Source organism: Ostrea edulis, chromosome 2 (assembly GCF_947568905.1).
Source record: "Ostrea edulis chromosome 2, xbOstEdul1.1, whole genome shotgun sequence".
Classification (NCBI taxonomy): Eukaryota; Metazoa; Mollusca; class Bivalvia; order Ostreida; family Ostreidae; genus Ostrea; species Ostrea edulis.
Window position 1 is genome coordinate 42,323,914 of NC_079165.1, and position 24,636 is coordinate 42,348,549.

The following is a 24,636-nucleotide window of genomic DNA, read 5'->3' on the forward strand; positions in this document are numbered from 1 at the left end:
TTGCGCATCTACAGGATATACCTTTACAGTTCCTTGAATGATATGTGACAACTCGGAAAATTAAAGATGGAGTTGAAGTGACAAGCTTTATGATAGAAAACGTCATTTATCGTCCCCTATTTGACCCCAGGGGCCAATTTGAAAATTCCGAAACCTTATTGCACATCTACAGGACATTACTATTCAGCTCCTAGAATATCATGTGACTGCTCCTACAGATGTAGATGAACATTCTGAAACCTTATTGCACATCTACAGGACTTTTCTATTCAGCTCCTAGAATATCATTTGGATTGCGCTGTAAATGTGGACCCAGTTTTAGTGACAACAACCGGGACGGACGGACGGACCGGGATAAAAACAATATACCCGAACTTTCTTTAGAAAGTGCGGGTATAATTACTTCAGTTTGGCACACACTCATCCACACCAGAGTGCAACAAAATCCCATTGTAAGGGGATTCAAAACGGAAAACTGGTACAAAATGTGGTACATACCATTCGAGAAGGATTATACATCTGGTATATCCAGGGTCTGTGTTTGCCCAACACTCTACATTTGTATTGCTTATAGGAGTTATGAGATTGATCACTGTTCGTTATCTTCACCTTTCATTATGAATTTGACATAATGATGTCTAGGAAAAGGAAATTCTGATATCGGGGGTCAAAGCGTTTTCAAACACACTTGATAGAAGTGTTCTACATTTTTAAAAACAGAAATCTATAGAATATGTCTTTACATACATAGGTGGGGCAGTTTCCCTTATTACTAGCAGAAACATACCATGTAATCGCTAACAAAAAATTCATAAGCACATATCAAAACACTCACGTAGAAAACGTGGATGTTACCGTCAACAAGAAGTGAAACACGCCATTTCGAGATTTTTACCGACAAAACTTCGGCAACAGTAATGAATAAGGTACACTCATTTTGTGACTTTCTTTTATTAAAAGGAACATTTATCTCAGGTGTAATGTGCAATTAGTTCATAATTCAATGAAGCAGTTCCACTTTGCAAACAAATGTCAGAAATTCAATTTCGTATTCCCGATCGAGAGTTGACTGGGAATGACGCACAATGAATTTAATATACATGTAACACCAATCATCTTTTATATCATATAAACAATATACATATACACAATGTTGTAGAGGTTTCAGGGCCGTAAATTAACCTTCAATTTGGAGGAGGCAGGAAATTAGGCGGGGGTCTGGGGGCCTGGGCGGCCCCCAGACGCTGAGCACATTTTGTGCACACTGAACACGTTTCGTGCAAAATCCTTGATTCTAGGGCCTTCTAAGATGTTACTTGACTAACTCATTCTAAAAGAAAGATTTGGAATGCTTTTTAAGGGGGTATCATGTTCTTAGTTATTGGAAACAACATAAATTCTAATGAACTTTAAATTTTAATTTTTTTTGGCTCAAAAGTTGGAGGAGGCAGCTGCCTCCTCCGCCTCCATGTAATTTACGGCCCTGGGTTTTTGGGGGTAAATGTTCTATATTAATACAATATATCATAATTCAAATTGAATTATCTCCCTTAGACAGTGGTAAATAGATAGTCATCAAAAGAAAGATGATGACATACATACAGACAAAGAGACAGGACCCCGAAATCAATAGATGTTTTCATCTAAATGTAAAATATTTCTGTACAAAATTTGAAAACTGTACAATGAAAACTGTTTGAGCTATCGTGTCACAAAGAAAGTATTGACGGACAGACGGACGGACAATGTGATAATTATAGGGCTTCCGCAGTTCATGCAGGGTCCTAATAATTACTGTTTTACTGAACTATGAGTTGGAAAGTGAACATACCCTTGTACACGAAAAAGATATAAAACATTTTTCTTTGATCCACTGTAAATTGTAGGAAATATTAGGCCCTTGGTCAGAACAATTTGAACATCATTAAACGATAATGGAGTATTGTAAAAAAATAAAATAAAATCTCAATGCAATCCGCTAAGCCATGTTGGAGAGGTGTTCACAAGCTATTTTACACCCATCTTAGATCCACTATAACTTTAAGGATAACTATCCTGACAATATGCACATCTGCAAATGGCAATGAAGTACAATGTATTGTACTAAGTTTCAAGTCTATTGGATAAGTCATCTACGGTAGGAGAAGTGTTCACAAGCTATTTCACATCCTCCACCCCTCTTAGATCTACTATAACTTTTAGAAAAATAATTGGATTCTCACGTTCCGACAATATGCACAATGAAGTATTGTAAAATTGCAAATGAAGTATTGTACAAAGTTTCAAGTCTATTCGATAAGCCATACCGAAGGAGAAGCATTCACAAGGCTTTGTGACAGACATAAGGACATAAACATCTTTCCCCTGGAAGAGGAGAGGCATAATCAGTATGCAAAGAACGGCTTAACAATTGATTCGGTCAGAGGTCTAGCAACCAAAGTGATAAATTCTGTTTTATAAAGTTTACTTGTGAAATTAAAAGAAAATGAGAAGGGGACATTATTATACATATACCCCCCATATCTGTATGAGGTAAACCTGTCCTTTATTACGCCCTTGTAACATACATATACCCCCCCCCCCCCCCACCACCACACATCTGTATGAAGTAAACCTGTCCTTTATTACGCCCTTGTAACATACATATACATATACCCCCCCCCCCCCCCCCCCACACACACACAGAGCTGTATGAGGTAAACCTGTCCTTTATTACGCCCTTGTAACATACATATACCCCCCCCCCCCCCCACATCTGTAGAGGTAAACCTGTCCTTTATTACGCCCTTGTAACAGTCTTTATCTACTCTAAGTACTGTGAATAATTTATGAAGGAGGCGAAAATAGTGAAAAAATCAGAAGATTGAAAACTGGTAAATGTTGGAAATAGCACGTACGGCATCCCGTGGAGATCCGGGTTAGAATAGGTCCCCATTATTCCTTGCTTATCGTAAAAGGCGATTAAATGGGGCGGTCCTTCGGATGAGACAACAAAAACTAGGCCCCGAGTCACAGTAGGTGTGGCACGACAAAGACTCCTCCTTGCTCAAAGACCGTCAGCGCCGAGCATTGGCCCAAATCTTGCAGCCCTTCACCGGCAGTGGTGACGTCTTCAAATGAGTGAAAGATTCTCGAGAGGTACGTTAAACAATATAGAATCAATCATGTACGACAAGCTTCAGTACATAATATCACCAATAAAAATCATTTCAAAATAAAGATACAGTAAATACACATGTATAGATATAGTACACAGAGAAATATTCAATTGTTGATCACTTTTTTCTTTTTGCGGGTCTTTTGCATGTGTATATTTTGATACGTTGGAACCCTGAAATGTTAAAGAAAACAGATAGAACATTCTAAAACCCCTGATTAGAAACTGTAAGTATATATATGTAGAAATTCAAACATTTTCAAAATCATATTTCACAGTTGAATAGTAGTAAGATATAAGTAATACATAGTAGAGAGAAAATGAAATTAAAATAGATGTATACGATTATATTTATGTCTTTACAAATACAATTGAGAAGAAAGTCTATTTAAAAAAGTCGACGCACCCAGAATATTTACATGCAAGAAAAGAAAAGGAGACGGTAGTAAAAGATTATTTACCTCTCTTCATCATCTACATAGAAACAATAAAGATCCGTAATTGCATCAGCCATACAATTTTTTTAAATTCCACTTTGGGCATATCGTGAGTAGATTTTATATGAACACCTAATGACTGACTTTCCTCACTATTGATCAAGATTGAATTATACTGTTCTTTGCATAAAATTCTCATCATTCGGAGTTTCTGATGTGAAACTCTCAATGCAGTTTTCTAATCAACAACAAAATAAATATTCCTCATAGCTGACATTTTAACAAGCGTGTTAGCCCTTTTTACAAATTCAAATTCTGCAATTTTTCTCTAGCCAAGCTTTAAACTTCATTATAGATATCGTTTTAGTGAACGCCTATAAATGTACAGTGTATAATTTATTGGTCAACTGTTTTTCAGTCTTACAGCTTTAGGTGAAGTACATGTAACACAAAAGGCGCCCAGGACCGTATTTAGTATTTCGAGTCCTTTATTGTGTCAACGCCTGCTGTGATAAATGTTGAATGAAATACTCGATATCTCAGATAATATGTTGTTCAACCTTACAGTATTTACATGTATAGCTGTTATTAAAGGCATTACATATAAATTTTGGGTTTCACTGACCGAGGTCGCACTATTAAAACACAGTACTAACTTTTCTTTTGGTTTCCACTTTGTAGTACTTCATAACTATGCTCCTCTGTGACAACTCCAGCGTCTGACTCACTGCCGAGATGGAAACAGTAAGTGGATGGTAACAAATGTCTTAAATTGATTCTTAAAATCTGATAATTCCAATGTTATTTATTACAAGTGTTTTGATTGGACAAAAATAAAACTGAACAAGAGTTTATACATCAATAAATCCGAAAACGCGATGTATTCATACACGCCTGAAAACAAATAACATAGTGCGGGGAAACTATTCAAATTTTTGCAATATTGTTAATGAAGTGAATGAATTGGAATTATAAGAATTAAACATTCTTTTTGAAGAGTTTATCGATGTGTAAACTCCGGCCATTTTACTCACAAACTTAACATAAAAGTGCTTCGCACTTTTATTCAGTTTGTAAGTAAAATGTCCGGAGTTTACACATCGATAAATTCTTCAAAAAGAATGTTTAATCCTATAATATATTTCAATATTAAATTACACTTGAATGCGCTGAATAGTAGGGAATGAACACATTTTGACAATACACGAATTAATGGAAGTAGTGTTACCTTTTCGTGCTTGGTTGTCTACCTGAAAGGAAGTTTGGCTCATTACGTCATCATGATTTTAATTTACAATAGACATCAAATTAATAACAACATTGTTTCAAAAAACATTTATATCGTCTGCAAGGACATACATGATCACTGTATCCATCAAATCAGCCGAAACATAATTTATATCTCTTATAATTTCAAAGTTGTAGGGGGGCGGGGGACAAAAAATCCCGAAGTGTAAATTTTTTTAGTTCAGTTTTCCTTTTCGAATATTCGATCTAGATTAACGAAACATTGAAATGAAAATAAAACCTATTTTGACGAGGAACCAAGATAGCAACGATGACTCTTTCGGAATCCTTCTGTGTTGAATAACGACGAGGGCAGTGCAGGTGACAATGACAACTAAAAGGATGGTCAAAGTCGCTCCAAATGCTGCGGGCGAAATACCAATATTCTTCGATTCTTCTGAGTAATTCACAATATCTGTGTCTAATAAAAAAACACTACTGTGCAATAATAGTTATTCATATAGTGTTTTAAGATTGAAATAACAATATCAGTAAATCTGATGGATACTCCCAGAACTGCATTTAACCCAGGAATGACTTCATATGACGAATGACTAGCACAATAATTAATAACTAGAAATATTGTTGAAATGAAGGTTTTTTCAATATACATGTATAAAGTACAGAGCGACGTTGTGATATTTGATCTATACATGTTCAAAAACAGGTATGTGTTCTGATAAAAAAAACGGTTGAAATAAAAATATTGAAAGTTGTTCGTAAAATTGTTTTTAAAACAGTATACTAATCAAATCAAACCTGTTATTCTTATATAACTATTCGATGAATTTCGTTCAAAGTCTTCCCGAGATATGAACGAAACTATACTTCTCGAAATGCTACTTTTAGCTCTACAATGGCAAACTTTTTCGCCCGTCCTTTTTGATATAAATGAGATCTCTGTGGTTCGGCCCATATTCCTGACATTTTCGGTAATTAAAGCACCATTACAATGCCACGACCACGTGACCTGTGGATTTCCTGCAGATGGCAATGAACACTGAAGGGTAACTGGTAATCCAACTTTAACAATGGCTGAACTCCTGCTGATACGAGGAAAGCCTGATGGAAAATCTAGAGGAAAAAACCCGCAGATCACCAAATTAATTCAAAGAAAATCAATATCTGATTAATGTAAATGCGATGTTATTTATGTATATTGTATCTCTCCACTTTTACAAACAGTACCGATCGCGGTAAGTCAACGTTAGATCGTTAGCTTCTAAACCGGGAGGTCGTTGGTTGTGTATTATTCAACGTCCCGCTCAAAAAGGTTTTACTCATATGGAGTCCACACCACTACCGGTGAAGGGCTGCAAAATTTAGTCCTTTGCTCGGCGCCTATGGCATTTGAGCAGGGATGGATCTTTATCGTGCCACACCTGCTGTGACACGGGGCCTCGGTTTTTGCGGTCTCATCCGAAGAACCATGTTGTCGTCTCTTACGACAAGTAAGGGGTACTGGGGACCTATTCCAACCGTAGTTCTCACGGGACTCCGGGAAGTCTGAGTTCGAGCCCCGCTTGTGCCATGGCCGCGTCAAACCTAAGACGTTAAAACTGGTAGTGATTGCTCCTTCGCCAAACGCTTGGCATTTAGAAGTGAGAATCGTGTCTTTCGGATATGACCTTGAAAACGGAGGTCCCACGTCTGGACAGGCATTGGCATGTTAAAGAACCTTAACTGCTACCGCTATTAGCGCCAAGCACAAGACTAAATTTGTGATAGTTCACCTGCAGCTGGTGACGTCTCAATATGAGTAAAAAATTCTCGATGGGACGTCAAGCAAACAAATCTAAATAAATCTTTTTTTGTCATAAGATGTGAAACTCACAAAGAATCGTTACGGCTGCAGCATTTGAAGACGCCTCGAACCTATACCTTGAAGAACTACTCTCCGCTGTACAGTAGCAGGATTTGCCATCTAGATTTGGGTCAGCTGTGAGAATAATATTGGACGTCAAACCAATGCTAGTTATCCTTCTACGGATTGTCTGGGTTCCGCATTTCCAAGACCAGCGAATTGGAGGGTTTCCAAGCGATTCTATGGAACAGAGCAGTGTTGTATCGCTTTTAGAGGTCAAAACTACTTGTGAGGCATTCAAAGTTGGCGACGACAAAGGAGCATCTATAAGATAAATGAGTATTTTAGTTTCGCATTTAGTTTATGGAACGTATATGAAGAATGAAGAAAGAAAAGAAAAAACAACAACAAAAAACCCCGTGCTTTTAGAGCATTTAATTACACCAACATTAGCGTATTGTTAAATGTTACATTCTGATAATCAATAGGGAAGACTATTAGGTTCAGTTGCTTATTATTGTTATTTTTTTTTTTTACAATGAATGGGGATTATAAACTCACAGTAGACTTGTATGCTCTGGAACCTGGATTTGACTTCATTCGTCTGATTTAGAGATGTGGATTTAGCTGTACAGTAACAATATTTGCCGTTGAATTTTCTGTCTGCTTTGAACGTCAGTGTCGTAATTTTTCCGTTGGAAGTAGAATTCCGTGTCAGGTCGTCATCTCCACATGTCCAGTACCACGTGATTAGCTCCGATGCGGTTACAAATACCGAACATTTCAGACTAATTGTTTGACCCTCATCAACCCGATAAGACGTCAAGGTGTTAAGAGATGGGGAGTTCATTGAAACACCTGATAAAATACCAAAGACACTATTCATTACCAATGTTGCCTCATCCAGTAGTTTTATCTTTTCAACCTTTGATGAACTGCGAAAGGAGTGGTATACAAAAAAGATAGATAAATATGCACCCCACCCCCCCCCAAATAAAACCCAGTTCTATGCTTATTGGGGTAAAAGGACTTTTATTTCGATATATATTGGTTCTACGTATTACTTCGTGTATGATAATGCAGCATGAAAAAATTACCTTATGTGGAAAATGAAAGTAGAGATCATCTATCAATATCTTATCCGAAATATCCACGCAAAATGTATTCTATAGACCGATGCAATTCAAGCGTTTGGAGAAGTCATTAAAACCCAAAGAATTTCAAATCTGCTGTAAATATATATCATTGAAAGCATTTAAAATGCTGTAAAACGGTATCTTTTGATCCTACAAATATCATGGAAGAATAATGGAACTCATTTATGCCTCTTTTGTTTTTAAATATCCGTTTTCTCTGTCGGGATGCGCAAGTCCTTGAATGACTACATGAATTACATAAGTGCCGGATGTTCACTTATACGTGCCTACCCCCATAGAATTAAAAAGGCTATGAATAGTAGGTTTTCTAAGCTCTTTAACTCGTCACTTGCTCGTGACTCTAGAACAAGAGGGAAGATAATATTTTATCGTACATTACTATACTCATTGAATATCATTCATTTTGTAATGCTGTACTGCAGTCAGTCAGTCAATGTTCTACTATATTGTGGTATTCTAATTTAAATTTAATAAAGAATGGTATCTATCAAAAAAAGTGTTTTCTTGCTTTAGTGATCCTCAATGATTTTAATTTATTTTCATAGTCGTGTCTTCCTTGGAAAAAAAATTAGAATGACTTTGTATTATCCCAGTGAGGATCCGGGTTGGAATAGGTCCTCAGTACCCCATGCTTGTTGTAAGAGGCGACTAAATGAGGCGGTCCTGCGGATAAGACTACATAAACCGAGGCCCGTCACAGCAGATGTGGCACGATAAAGACCCCCCCCCCCCCCCCTGCTCAAAGGCCGTAAGCGCCGAGCATAGGCCTAAATGCAGCCCTTCACCGGCAACTGTGACGTCTCCATATAGGAAAAATTCTTGAGCTGAACCTTAAATTGGCAGGTATCGAACACAAAAGGAAAACCATGGGACAATGTCCAATGAAAACAAACATAAGCCACAAAACAGCTTTTGTTAGCAAAGTCTTATATTTACCAGAATTGCACATTTAAAAGAATTTTTGGTTTTATTTGTTAAGCCGGTATGAAAGTTTGCGTAGTATTCAAACCTCCTCAAAAATCAGTTGTACTTCAAAAATAAATTACATAAAACGTTTTTATGTTGTTATAAAACTATATTTATATTGCAAATAACATTTTCCTCTATGAACCAACAAATTTCAGCGCGCGACACAATCCGTTCACAATGACTATGAACTAGCTTAAAACACGCGACTGAGAGAGCGTAATGGTTTGAAAAAATTAGAACATCTGTTACAAAGATCTCGCAAGTCACACCTTTGGATTAAGGTTGTAAACTTAAGTGGATTATTATCCCAATCTTGCGGTCTCCTACCTCCAAAACACAGTGCACCTTGTAATGTTGATAAAAGGCAGGGTGAGACGAAAGGTGACGTCATGTCTATGTGTTGACGTACGTAACAATAACTACTGTGACAGAGGCTAGGAGTTCGTTTTAAGCAATGTAAACAAACGGTGTTTTAGTAAATGAATATAAATATAAGAAATGAACATCACTAGCTAGCGCGATTCACAGAGAAGTTGCCTCAAATCCAAATCCGTTCATATTGACCATGAACAGCTCAAAAGTGATGTTCATTTCTTAAATGGATCGACCTTTTTAACTTGCTATATCAAAATATATTTCCTTATTTCAATATCGGGATAAAACGCGAAAGTTTTCAGTGTGACCTTTGATCATGATATCCACCACTGTATTTTGTAGTTTTGAAAACTATATTCGTGTTGTATAAGTACATATTTCTACTTTTTGTATTAATCGTGAATGCATATACCTTCGCCACAGAATTATACACACCATAACCAAATATAGTAATATAACGTAGGATGTGATAAAACAATGGATCAACCTCTTTAACTTGCTATATTAAGATTTATTTTCTTATTTCTCAAAAGGTTAATTGTTAGCCAAAAATTGAAGTTGGTTAATTTGGTATCGTAGATTAGAGATGTAAAATCCTTACCCTTTGTAATCCCAACAATTAAAATACTCATCAGATGAAGTAATGGCATCATTGTTAGGGGTAAACGTTCCGCACACTAATTATATACCAGGAAGAAAACAAGCGTATAAAGCATTTATCTTTCCATTACCTCTTAGATAGGACGAATGAAGACGTACAGTGATTACAATGCACTGTGGGGCGGTTTGCCTCATTCACTGGTTTCAAGCCTCATTCTAGAACACTTACTCTTATAATGTCAAAGTGTTAATATTAATAATTACTCAGAATAGTTAAAAAAATAAAGGATTGATTGAATATTGTTTTACGTCCCTCCCGAGAATATTTCACTCATATGGAGACGTCACCACTGCCGGTGAAGGGCTGCAAAATTTAGGCCTATGCTCGGCGCTTATGGCCATTGAGCAGGGAGAAATCTTTACCGTGCCACACCTGCTGTGACACGGGACCTCGGTTTTTACGGTCTCATCCGAAGGACCGCCCCATTTAGTCGCCTCTTACGACAAGCAAGGGGTACTGAGGACCTATTCTAACCCGAATCCTCACGGGATAAGAAGATAAAAGATTCAAATAAAAAATGTTCTGATATGATCGAATAATTTCGTGTTTTCCTATTGGCTGAGATCCAACAAATCTAAAAAAAATAAAACGTTTTATTTAGGCCAAAAAATGTATTACTTGGTTCTCAGGCCAGTTTTGTCAAAAATAAATGAAAGAGGGAGGCTTTTTTTATATTACCTCATAAAAAAACAGACGAGGGATTTTTAAAATTTTTATTAATTCAAAACTCCCATATTTTAATCCAGTGCTTGATAACATTGAGCAAAGAAATCAAGAACATTATTTCATTCTTTTCTTTTTCTCTGGCATTTTCTACATTCATTCTTTTCTTTTTTTCCTAGCATTATCTACACTCATTCTTTTTTTCTGGCATTATCTACACTCATTCTTTTTTTCTGGCATTATCTACACTCATTCTTCTGTGTGGCAACTGGTGATTAGCCCTACAGCTTTCACAAGTGGGATAAGCCCCTTCAATTTGCTCAACTGTGTCATCTGCAAAGCATATTGGAGGGAATACCAGCACTAAAATATGGAATTAGCTCTAACATGTATACACATGATCAAGCAGGGCAGATATCTTTGGAGCTCTTTCGTTTCTTATAGCACGAGCTATTGAAGCTCACATCCACACGAATATTGATAAAGATCCAAAACACGTTTCAAAATCATGTGATCCAGTGCCCAGTTTCACAAAACTATCGTATAACTAAGACCAAAATTTGTCATAAGATCCATCATAGCTGTTTCACAAAACTGTCATATCTTAAGATAATTCTTAAAATTGTTAGAAATCTTAAGACATCCAGATACTTGTCTTAAGTCACAGGGGCTAAGCCCATGTAGTCTTATCCGCAGGACCGCCTCATTTAGTCGCCTCTTACAACAAGCATGGGGTACTGAGGACCTATTCCAACCCGGATCCTCACTGGGAAAATACAAAGTCATTCTTACTAGGACATTTACCTGGACCGGTAAATGTCCTAGTAAAAATAAACAAGTGAAATCGAGAGAACGATGACGTATATCTTTGTTATTTTAAGAACCAGTGACTTGAAATTTGGCATGCAAGTAGTTAAAACATTAATCTATGCAAAGACAACGACAAATTACGCATAGCTTACCTAGTTTAAGATTTTTTAGGCATTTGAAGCGAGTGGTTAGTTTTTTTTATCTGTATCAGAGTTAGACCCCTTTCTATATTTATGGTATCACAGAGTTCGGGCCCAAAACGGGCTTAGCCCCTGTGTCTTAAGTCTATACTGAACATGGTGGTGGCCTCTGTTTTACAAAGAGATAGGTAGCTTATCCGGAGGGAACGTGGTTTCAAGGACAGAAACAATATATTACACTATAAGGATGATTGATAAGCTTATACCGTGACATGTGATCTTTAGGATGAACTCAATATTCGTTTAGAATATCCCACAGCCAACTTTTTCCTACTCTCGCTGTTAAGGCATGTCCATTTTTCTTCATTTCTTCCCCCGACCGGACATAGTCTGTTGAATTTAAAAGCGACATCTCCCCAATTTCCCTCATAGCATAGGAACTCTAGTTTTGTGTTGAAAACAAACGTCTTTTCTTTTCTCCACCTCATCAAACAATGCTGTTATTTCAGCAGCTGAAATGTTTGGACATCGTTTCATAAACATCTTTTGACACCGATTTGTTTGAGAGCATGCACACGGACTTCATTACCGCTATGTGGTCACAAGTAAACGCATTCGAATACCATTCATTTGTCACATATTTACAATGGTTTTCTTTTGTTGTTCAGGTATTGTATCTGGTTATCATCAACAGGTTTTTTTTTTATCGCATATGTGATAAAACGAGCTCTTCCCACCTTGATATCGCATGGGCGGTACTAACATCAGAATTACAAAATAGAAACAAGACAGGGATAATTCAGTTTTCGTGAAGTTACTTTTGCTGTTTCACGGGAAAAGCGTGCGCCGATCGATGTCTGGGGTGTTGAAACAGACGTGAAGTGTTATGTAACAAATACATGTATACATATACCTGTGACCGTTTTTGCAGTCAGTAATGTTAAATAGTTCTCTCTCTCTCATTTTATAAAAAAGTTTGCTAATGCAAGTCTTTAATCATTTTCCCACTTTAATATTTGTGTCATACAGCCACCAATATGCAAGGTGAAGATAACGAACAGTGATCAATCTCATAACTCCTACAAGCAATACAAAATAGATAGTTGGGCAAACACGGACCCCTGGACACACCAGAGGTGGGATCAGGTGCCTAGGAGGAGTAAGCATCCCCTGTTGTGATATGTGATAGATACATCCAGGGATAATCAGTTTTCGTTAAAGCTGACATGAATTAATAAATACGTACACCTTTCTCATCTTATCCGCCATATTTCTCTCAGATAGCCTAATTTACTCTACCTGTATATACCCCAAATGTGATTGTTACACCTGAGTGATTTTTCTAGGTGGACTCGACCAGTGCACATCTCCGATAGTAATATATAGGGAATGCGAAACAAATAAAATCACATTTTAAAACATTATGCTTTGCTCAAAATTACAAAATATTTATTGTATACCAAAGCACCATTCCGAAAGTTTAGATAATTTAGGAAAAAAAATGCAAAAAAGCTTTTCTTGCATACTTGCAAGTGCATGCAAGTATTTGCAGTTTCTTATGAAATAAATGCGGATAAATCATTTGCCAATTACATACTGATAGAATGGAATAAGCAAAGAGTATGAAATATATTAATAATATCAATTCTTGCAAAATACAGGTCCATGCCATATGCATAATATGTAATGCCAATGGCATATCCCCCCCCCCCAAAAAAAAACCCCCGGATCAAATACGGACGTCTATTCAACAGGTATCGGAGATGTGCACTTACCGAAAATATTAGATTCTCTTTATTCTGATAAATCCACGAAACAAAATGATAAACTCTATTTGCATCTCGTTAGAACTTTACAACACGTTGTCATTCCATTATACAGACTACGACACACTTCACCCGTGCAAAACAGGGTGTCTTCAATCAGGGGAGATGTCAGAGTCCAAAATTTTTCCTGTATTGGATGCTTGTCTGGTCGAGGTTTTGCAATTTATAGAAATCGGGAATCTAATTATATACACTGAGTATCTGGTTGGCTATATTGCGTGCTCAATTCAAAATTTATCGATGATCATATACAAAGTTGGATATACAAATAAGGGAATAATGATCGAAAATATACATCTGTTTAAAAATGCGGGTATTACATTTGCAATCGATAAAAAAACAGTTGATTACACAAAGACACATATAAAAGGAAATGTATAAACGAAAATATAGTTTTATTGTCTCTTTGGGAACCACATAATTATTTACGGTATGTGTATGTCCATATTCATTGATTGAACAGGAGAGAGAGAGAGAGAGAGAGAGAGAGAGAGAGAGAGAGAGAGACTGTCCTACTTCGATGTACAATATATCATTTCACAGAAGGAAAGAAAATTTATCACTGATATAATGGTAAGCTTACAAGCATTAAAAATTTCCAGCTATTTAAAAATTTGTGATTGACAATATATTAAAAACTTAAAGGAGTTGATGCTTATAATTGAATTCATTACAAATGTTTTAAAAAAGTTTAAACTGTGCATGTAGAAAATACTGACTTTGTATGTTAGAATAACGGAAAAAAGTAAATTGTCAAAAAAGTGGGGAGAGCAGACCAGCCCAGCCTCCCTGCCCACCCCAACCCCCTGTATACGTGCCTGAAACAACATATCAGTTCGTGTTGAAAGAAAGGTGCATATCTGCATTTCATTAAATTCCAAAGGAGCTCGAATTTATGTGTTCCCCTATTAATTATTTTGTATGCAAGATTCGTTCCCGAATTTCGAATCATGATTTCAGTCAGAGCAGAAATGAATTCATTTTGAAGTACATCTAGTTTGAATGTAAATGTGGGGTTCCTTCTTTTAATTTCATCAGACTCATTAGAACTCCCTCCCCCAAACTATGCAGCTTTGTTTTTATTGATATCTAAATCGGCATATGAATCCGGATATAAATTATATAATGTTTTTCCGTGATCATATAGATATCGATACTAGAAAATGTTTATACTCTTGCCTTTTGCATATCCTACTAATGTATTACAGTAGATTGACACTGTATCATATCAAATAAAACCTCAACACGAACTTTACTGATTTATGAATACTAACATCTTATCGAATACATTTGAATTTTCGACGTACAGCGGTATGTCTATTTCCAGATTATATCCATTGCGCTAGATCTACGAAATGAAAATAATCATTATGGCATGTTACAGAAACGTTAAAACACACATATGCTATAGTCCTGCAATGCATGCATGCGCTTTTTCTGAATACATGTATTTATGTATTCGTGAATGAAATTCCTACGCTTAAAACTATCTTGGCCTTTATGCATTTTGTTTTGTGATTTTGGTTTACCATTCCTTACACTGTGTAATTGAAGGAAAACTTGGTAAAGGGTGCAATTCTACACCATACAATTAGTATGCATGCATGTGTTGAAAAGCAAAATGTACATGTAATAACCAGACATGTATCGTCATTTTTCAGGGGGGGGGGGGGGGGTGCAACAGGAAGAAAAAAAATGGAAAATTGGATTCTTCAAAATTTCTTGCCATTCAAAATGATAATAATAATAAAAAACAAAAATGAACGAAAACAACTATGAAATAAAACAAAAAAATCAAACCAACCAAAATGTTTTATCCGATGTTCAAAGTCCTAATGTGGGATGAAGGGTTAAAAGAGTCTTTTACTTTGACTGCCTCAATAATTTTCCCCTACATTTCATTTTCTTCCATCGTTGGGGGTGGGATGGGGTAGTTAGAGTCCTCTACTATGAGTGCCTCATAATATCTTCATTTTCTTAATTGGTGGTGGTGTGTGTCAAGTTGGGGGGGGGGGGGGGTTGTCATCCAAGATATCTTTTATTTGCATTACAAAATAACGGCCTCTTACCTCTGTCGACGCGGGTTCGAAACCCGCTCGCGCCGGTAAGTGAGAAAGTTTCCCAGTTTACTTTCGGAAGGTCGGTGGTTTCTTCCCAGGTACATGTACATTGTATCTGGTTTCTCTCTTCCACCAACAAAAACTGGGCGCCACCAGATAACTGAAAAGTTGTTGAGTGTGGCGGAAAACATAAAAAAAACCCAAATAAACATAATAACAAAAAATGGATATTGTTATCAAAGGTGGGGGACAGACACTCTTTTCCCCTCCCCTTGATTCTATGTGCTTGATAACTACGCATAATATGATAAACTCAATTATTACATTTTGCATTAGTACAATTTGCGTCGAGTTCAACGCAGAATGTAATAACGCAAATGGCATAGATATATAAGATCTATTGAGCACCGAATTAGCATAAAATGAAGTAATTGAAAATAGCATTATTTAAAGATATGTTTAATTCTTAATTATTGCGTGCTTTAAATGAATCAAATAAATCTGTATTATCAATTAATGAGAGCAATATTGAGTTACTGTTCTCTTATATTGAATTAGCGATATCATTTGTCTTAATAAGAGCGCGATTATAGATCATCGTTTATCTCTCTCTCTCTTAATCTCTCTCTCTCTCTCTCTCTCTCTCTCTCTCTCATCCCATACACTCGTACAGTGTTGTATATGCAAATTATCTATGCACAAACAATTTATGTACCTAAATGATTTCCTGATTTATAAATCTGCAATACTCTGACCAGGAAATCATACGGTATAAGGATTCATGCACAATAAAGGGTAAATATTCTAATCTGATACTTCCCTAGATTGAAGATAGCTGATCGGCACGGGCTAAGTGTGTCGCAGTCTTTACGATGGACAATGTTGTTTACTGTTGGAATACAAATGGAGTGTATCGTTTTGTTTCATGGATTATGCTAAAAAAGGGAGTTTTACTACTACTTTGAGTATTTTCGACAAGTGTACATGTACATCTGCGGTCCTTTACAGATATTACGAGTAGACCCAGGTGAATAGTCGTCCGCATTCGATGCTTTTTCATGGCGAGCATACATGACCATGTCTTCTATATACGTACAGTAGCATTTATGCATTTGCATTTTGCTTGATGTAAGAATGAATGGTATAGATTTTATACCCTTTGCTTATTCCATTTCATCAATAGATGCAAGGTGAAGATAACGAACAGTGATCAATCTCATAACTTCTATAAGCAACACAAAATAGATAGTTGGGCAAACACGGACCCCTGGACACACCAGAGGTGGTATCAGGTGCCTAGGAAGAGTAAGCATCTAGATAATAGATGAAATATTTCTCCGCGTTTTTGGTATAGTTTTGACATATTTATTGCAAATGTACACACATTCACGTAAAGAAAAAGGCATTCTACATGTATATTTATTTATCCAAAGCATTTAGAATGATTTACTACTGTACGATATGTTTATTGTAATTTTGAGCACTGCGTGGTGTTTCAAAACGTGATTTGATGTTCTATAAATTAGTATTGGAGATGTACGTGTTACCTCTCGAAGCTACCCGAACAGGTAAATCGAAGACACTGATGTGAAGTGAAGCGTAGCAAAACTCGTTCTCTTATATACCATGCGAACCCTGATATATATAACAATAGAATATCCAACTACTATGGCGGATTAGCAGAGAAATATGGCGGACATATAGAATTATACTATATTTATTAATTCATGTCAGCTTTAAGTTAGTTTTGCTTTTTTACGGGTAAGCGTGCGCCGATTGAGGATGGGCGTTAAAGCAGACAGGAAATTGTTATGTAACAGATATATACGGAAGCGTATTGCTGCCAATTGATATAATTATACCTCCCACAAACGAAGTTTGGGGGGGGGGTATACTGGAATCACTTCGTTTGTCCGTAGACGCAATTTATCCAGAGTTTATTTCTAATACCGCTGGACATATTTCATTCAAACTTTATGCACATCTATATATTATGTAGTTGTGCATCTCATATTTTCATTGAAATATTTTAACAGTTATAGAAGTTACGCACATTTTCTTTTCATTTTGGGGGTTGCGCACTTTGTCCAGAGTTTAATTCTAATACCGTTGAACAGATTTGATTCAAACTTTATTCTCATCTTATATATATAATGTAGTTGTGCATCTTCTATTTTGTATATGGCGTGTAAAACGTTGCACTATTATACTAATCTTGTTATTCATATTCGAAAAGTTGTCATTCATATTCGATAATTTTATCATTCATATTCAAAAACGTGTTATTCTTATTCAAAAACATGTCATTCTTATTCAATAGATTGTTATTCATATTCTAAACTTTTCATTCATATTCAAAAACATGTGATTCATATTCGATAATCTTATCATTCATATTCGATAATTATGTTATTTATATTCGACAATCATGTCATTCATATTCTATAATTTTGCTATTCATATTCAAAAGCATGTAATTCATATTCGATAATCATGTCATTCTTATTCGATAGTCATGTCATTCTTATTCTATAATTTTTAAATTCTTATTCAATATAATTTGCATTGAGGGTAATATTATCTGTTTGTAAAGTCTCTGCTTATTGGGTACATGTATGTGAAAGTATTTAATGTGAAACTAAATGTCAATTTTACTAAATGTTTACTAAAATTTTACTAAACTAAATGTCAATGTCGAATATGAATAACAACTTTTCGAATATGAATGATATGCTTTAGAATATAAATTACAAGTTTTCGAATATGAATAACGAGATTAGTATAATAGTGCAACGTTTTACACGCCATACATGTACAAAGTATTAAATTTTATAAATAAATCAAATCATTACAAATAGCTTAAATCGTAATATTTCAACGTCTTGTTTATATTTCTATATACTTTAATCTTTCATATACATGTAACATTTAAATTCATCCATGCAGTTAAAAGTTGATAAATGAAACACGTTATTTTACAATGTAACGAGTATAACAAGGTCCTAAGATCTAAAGTTAAGATATTTTTGTGAAACGGTACTACCGTATCTTATGATTGTCATAAGTCAGATCTTAAGACACTCTTACGATCTATCTTATGACAATCTTAAGATAGTTTTGTGAAACCCAGCCCTGCAGGGTTGTAAGTGTGTGAACAGAATAAATAAGTCTTGGTTTATCGCATGCTATATACTCCACAGTTTTGTTTGCAGTTTGAGCAGAGGGAGCAAAGGGTATGTCATGATTGTTTGCAGCACTGGCACTTTCTGCTGTAGTGAAGGACGATGCTCTTCTGTGGTATCTGTACCATAGACTCTTTATAATGTCCATCCTCTCCTATGGAATACATGGTAAAATTGACATTTAGTTTCACATTAAATACTTTCATACATTCAATGCATTTTTAACTTAATTTTACTAAAAATCTAATTCTTCTACAAAATAAATATACCTGGATCTGGAAATGAATGAAGTTGGGAAAAATCGTCAGGATGCAGGCGAGGTGGAAGGCATATCTGGCATTCTGGATTCCCACACTTACGAATGGTAAAGAAATAAGACCTGCACACAGTACAGTGGTCAAAGAACTCCTGAAGCTTGGGCCTGTCAATGAAGAAAATGATTCATATTTGTTTCTTATCAGAATTTTTCATAGTGAATTTACATTCCGTAAATCAATTCTATTAAAGATGAAGAAATTTATGTCCAAAAGTGTTCTTTTTAGAAGAAGCTTCAAGATTTGTAGGTATGAAGTAAGTAGGTTTACAGTATAAATGCTACAAAGAATAGATACAGGATTCAGGAGTAGAGAGCATTGACAGAGACTAATGAGTTACAGTTCGGTTACATCCACCTGTTTATTACACCTTTAATTTACCATTAGTATAAAGGAAATGGCTATAGCCCCAAATTAGGTAAAAAGTTGTGTATATCGATAGTTTCTAACAAGCCGTGCAAAAAAAAATACTCACCAGCTGTAGATGTAATGAACTATTAATTATTACTGTAAACATATTGTATTTGACTATTACATGTATTCTATTATTTGGTGCCTTTGGTGGAAAGCAGCTTCCACTAAACCAAATACTCTAAATATCATGTATATATGAATGCATTTATTCAGAAATGCTCTATATCAAATCTGGGCACTTGTGAAGCAATCAATTTTTGCGAAACATTGTAAACGCTAAATATAGACAAAAATTAAATTTTTCGAAACGTTACCAATAACAAATTCTATCATTTGCATAAATATTCATATTTGGTTTCTTGCAAGAATCCATCATCACCTGCATATGGTGTTTATATATCTCAACTGATTCGATATGCAAGAGCTTGTTCTGGGTATAGTCAGTTTTTAAATCGAGGTAAGCTACTGACAAACAAGTTGATGGTACAGGGATTTCAACAGTCTCGATTGAAGTCAGCATTTTGCAAATTCTATGGTCGTTATAACGATCTAGTTCGTCAATACAACCTCACATTGGGTCAAATGCTGTCTGACGTGTTTCATACCGATTGTTAAGCCGTTCTTGGCACACTGATTTTGACTTGCGGATAACTCCGTTTACCTGATCAGGGTATAGGGCTCACGGCGGGTGTGACCGGTCAACAGGGGATGCTTATTCCTCCTAGACACCTGATCCCACCTCTGGTATGTCCAGGGGTCCGTGTTTGCCCATCCATCTATTTTGTATTGCTTGTAGGAGTTATGAGGTTGATCACTGTTCGTTATCTTCACCTTGCATTATACTGATTTGGTTTGATTTTTAAAATAGCCACATTGCTTTTCAAAGTGTAAGGATATTAAACTCATTACATGTCCTTACGATCCTTTTTCAGACTTGGTTGTTTCATATTATGCCCTGGGGTGGGGTGGGGTGGGGGGGGGGGGGAGGCAAACTTTTCCAGCTGATCCCAAAGGTCTTCAATTGCTTTCTCTGTAGCAGCTTGGAAACATTCGAACTGCTTGTCCTTCAAATAAAGCCTCCAGAACATCCGAGTAAGAAGGGCCGAAAAAGGATAGAAGATAGAATTTGATGTAATTATGATGTAAGTCTTCACTATACATCTCTTAGCACAGAAACTAGAATTTGAACATGGAAGATTATGATTCAGATATTTACCTTTACTGGCTCAACCGAATCCTTCATTTCTTGCCGCATTGCCGGATCCTTTGCCACTTCCCTGAGCTGGCCTAATCTACTGGCCGGACGTAGCCTTTTTTCACACCTATTTGAAGCTTGCGATCTCATTAAACCCACAGCCTGAAGTGCTAGATTCAAGATTGACATGATGTACTCAGCTGAGTTTCTCCATGATCCCATGGGTGGAGTTCTTGCTGCTATCAACATATCAAAGTCTCCACTCAAAAAAGACAAACCAGTGATAGCTGTACAGACAAATAAGTGAGTCGATGATCCGGACCACCATCTGTATAAAGACATAATATAGGCTTGGTATATAATTCCTCATCCAAAAGAATCTGGTTTAGTTCAGCAATATGCCGCAGTGGTGAAGACGGCTCAAGGACCAAATCTTTTACGCCAAACCTGTCCCCTGTAGAAGGATCCCTCTTCATGAGATTCAGGTATATCTATGAACATGGTGGCACTTGGGACATTGCCAAATTTTGTGAAATCGTGGTAAGAAACTGCAAATACTTTGTCCTGAGCTACGGTACTACACACGTTTCCCCCCACTCCACAGCAGCAATGCGATTCCCTGGCTCACCGACCTTGTAATATTTGTCGTCCATGCAAGTAAATATAGTAAAGTCACGAAACGTGATACAGAATTCCTTATGATACCTGAATGTAGCGAATGCATAATGTGTATCTTCATGAGTTTTTACGCAACTGTCTACTTTGTACTTGAAATGTCTTTCAATTAGCCAGTAAAGAAGCATAAGTCGATGTACACTTGGGTGCAAATTGCAGTTTGAGCCATTGTTCTGAAGGTACAGTTGTTTCTGGTGGGCATGTCTCCTTTACACAACGCATGGGGTCTGGAACGCATATTGTTGTGGGCATGTCTCCTTTACACAACGCAAGGGGTCTGGAACGCATATTGTTTGTGCCAAGTGAGTTATCTGATCATGACGTCTCTCATCTACTGCCGTCTCAATAACGTATTAGAGATACTGTTTTGCTTTCTAAAAAAGAGAGCATCATACTTCGACAGTTGTCCTTCACTGTGACACCTCAGATCAGTAATATGTCTGCATGGATCCCCCATTTCAAAGGCTTGGTATACACGTGCATCTATCTCTATCTGATCATCTGTTTCAGCTTCCGCAGAATCACCAGCAAGTTGCCTGTATATGAATCGTGCCTCTTTTGCTTTTAAGTTACAAATGAGAGATGCCTTCCGAATAAAGTTTCTACGCAGAGCTCTGGTGTGGTAACTGGGTAATTCTTCTTTTCAAGACTGTATGACTTCTGTATTTTTGGCAACAGTATCTGATTCTACAGCATTGGAAGGAATACGCCAAATGAAATTGTGTGACCCAAGGTTATTGCTTGTAGAAAATGTCAGATGCATACACTTGTATGGTAATCCAGATTTTAAATAGTCAAAGTAATATCGTCTCTGTCTGGTGGATTCTGGAGTATATTTGTCAAAACAAATTGGCCTGTATTCCTTAGATGATCTTCCAATGCCTTGTACCTTACAACAATACAAGGTTTCACTACATATTTTGGATATATGAGTGCGCAGAGGAAACATTTTGCTCTGTTTTCATGCATCCTTTTGGCTGCATTTATCAAGTAATCTGAATAAATGTGGAGATTCTAAGACAGTTAAGTCAAGGCTCTTTTGATTGAAAACCACATTGGCCCACTCATATATAGCTGTTCAATACATCTATCAAGGCATGAAGCAAGATGGAGAATAGAAGAATTTTCCAAGGGAGTGTTCTTGTGTTTCTAGTTCTCAGGATTGTTGTATCCCATGAGATGTAATCAAACAAGAAAGGAACATAAAAACTTCTTTCTCTCAAAGTATCAATATGCGGATCAATAGTCCAGATGCAGTTTGTTATGATTTGAATCAGTGTTTTGCCTTGGTCTACATTGGTTGGTGTAAAGCCTAATCCTGCCTTTTGCAGCATTTTTGGAACTCTGTTGTATAACACTCTCTTGTTGTTAACAATACCCCCATCTACTGCATGTGGTTCTGGTAGTGACAGTTTACGAGCACCAGACAGCAGAACTTCAAACGCATTCTTCTTAGCATTGCCTATCAATATCATAATTAACAAGAGGCCAATGGGCCATATCGCTCACCTGAGTCACCTTGGCCCATATTTTAAGATTTTCTTTATAGATTTGCATGTAAAACTTTGATCCCTATAGTGACACCAACCTAATCCCGGGGGCCATGATTTTTACAAACTTGAATCAGAATTATGTCAGGATGCTTTCATGTAAATGTAAACTTCTTTGGCTCAGTGATTCTTCAGAAGAGTCCCGTGGGGATCCGGGTTAGAATAGGTCCTTAGTACCCCTTGCTTGTCGTAAGAGGCTACTAAATGGGGCGGTCTTTAGGATGAGACCGTAAAAACCGAGGCCCGTGTCACAGCAGGTGTGGATCCCTCCCTGCTAAAATGCCATAAGCGCCGAGTATAGGTCTAAATTTTACAGCTCTTCACCGGCAATGGTGACGTCTCCATATGTATGAAATATTCTCGAGAAGGATGTTAAACAGTATACGATCAATCGTATTATATCATATACATTGTTGGCCGAAATGATTAAAACAGTAACGAAATCCAAGTACAAGGTGATCCGGGTTAGTACCACATGCTTGTCCTCAGTGGCGACTAAATGGGGCGGTCTTTCGGATGAGACGCAAAAACCGAGGCCCCGTGTCACAGCAGGAGTGACACGACAAAGATCACTCTCTGCTCAAAGGGCGTAAACGCCGAGCATATGCCAATATTTAGCAGCCTTTAACCAGGAATGGTCACGTCTCCATATGAGTAAAAAATTCTCGAGCGGGACGTTGGACAATATTCCATCAATCAACCAAGTTCTAGATTTGCTCAAGTATGACGTTGTTTTTATGTATGCTGACCTCTCTGTGAGTCTGTCCAACTTTGTGAAAAATTAAGAATTTTGAATCTCTGAAATGGAAATAATAATCACGAGTATGTTTCAACTGTGCGGACATGCACGATGCGGAATTCATACACGGTTAAAATATGTACATCTGTTTTGAGATATATATTGCATGCTGTCTTGAGCTAAAATTAGTCAATATACATGCAATTAAAACGAAATGTAATTCATTACTGGATGAAAGTCTACGCTGTTTCTAGTGTGCGAATGTATAAGCAAGGAAGAATAGGGGAACTGGATTTACCCAATGCTTCATTCCGCATAATTAAGAAACTATACACATACGAATATTACTTATATTTGTATTTGTTACACGACTTGGCTTTTACGAGTGTAGACTTATGCAAGTCATAATGCTTATGCATTGAAAAATACCATACAGGTACAATGAAAAATCAAAGATTGATCACTGAAAAAAAAAGTTGAAGATAGCGAACTTTGATTAATCTCACAAGTCCTATAAATAATACAAAATCTAGACCACTGGAAACACCAGAGGTGGGATCAACTGTCCCCGTTGACCAATCACACCCGCCGTGACATACTCTGTGTGACCAAAACAAACCCACCCTAGTAAAGTACATGGCAGTCCATGAGACCGTTGTACACGAAGCTCCTTAGATATAATATCTTTGAAAAATTCATTCAGAGCAGATTATACGTGCCAAGTTAATTTTTATAGGCAATATTTATCTAGGTGGAAAATGATGCACGGCACGAAAAGTGGGAAAGGCTCCAAAGAGATTGGAAAAGACATGAGGAAAAAGTATGCTTGCTGTGGTTTATTATACTTGCTGTTAATATGTGATAATTCTGTTTACAAATGACTTCAGCGTAACGACAAGTACGTGATTCTATCACGATTTTCGACATTCAAGAGTTACCCAATGATAGTGTTGTCTTATGATAATGTAATATTATAGGGAGAGAGTATGGCGTTAACTGAAAGAGGTGACGTGTCTCCTCTTATACTGTTTCCGCATTAATGATATATTTTTTAGATGATATACATCCTCTTTATACACTTACCCTGTTCATCAAGCAATCACGGAAATACGAATTTAGTAATACGTATGTACTATACAGTTAATCTCTGATAGATCTTTGCTTTAGTGCATATACATATATAAAAATACCCAGTCTCATGTAAATTCTTGAAATAAGTAT

The 24,636-nt window shown here is 36.6% G+C and overlaps 1 protein-coding gene across 2 annotated transcripts; it reads right to left on the reverse strand.

Moving 5' to 3' along the window:
* Nucleotides 1–935: 935 nt before the first annotated feature.
* On the reverse strand, nt 936–9,941 carry LOC130051685 (uncharacterized). Of its 2 annotated transcripts, none has more exons than XR_008799962.1 (8): nt 9,788–9,941; nt 7,247–7,543; nt 6,716–7,009; nt 5,641–5,955; nt 5,123–5,302; nt 4,823–4,844; nt 3,619–4,321; nt 936–3,331 (listed from the first exon to the last, which is right to left on the reverse strand). XR_008799962.1 is itself a non-coding variant. In XM_056154064.1 (8 exons), the coding sequence occupies exons 1-8, from the start codon at nt 9,837–9,839 to the stop codon at nt 3,615–3,617; spliced, it is 1,248 nt and encodes a 415-aa protein (XP_056010039.1). In that variant the 5' UTR covers nt 9,840–9,941; the 3' UTR covers nt 936–3,614. The 2 variants fall into 2 exon arrangements, 1 of the variants encoding a protein (XP_056010039.1); XM_056154064.1 differs by having other exon boundaries at nt 936–3,631; nt 4,251–4,321.
* Nucleotides 9,942–24,636: the final 14,695 nt, after the last annotated feature.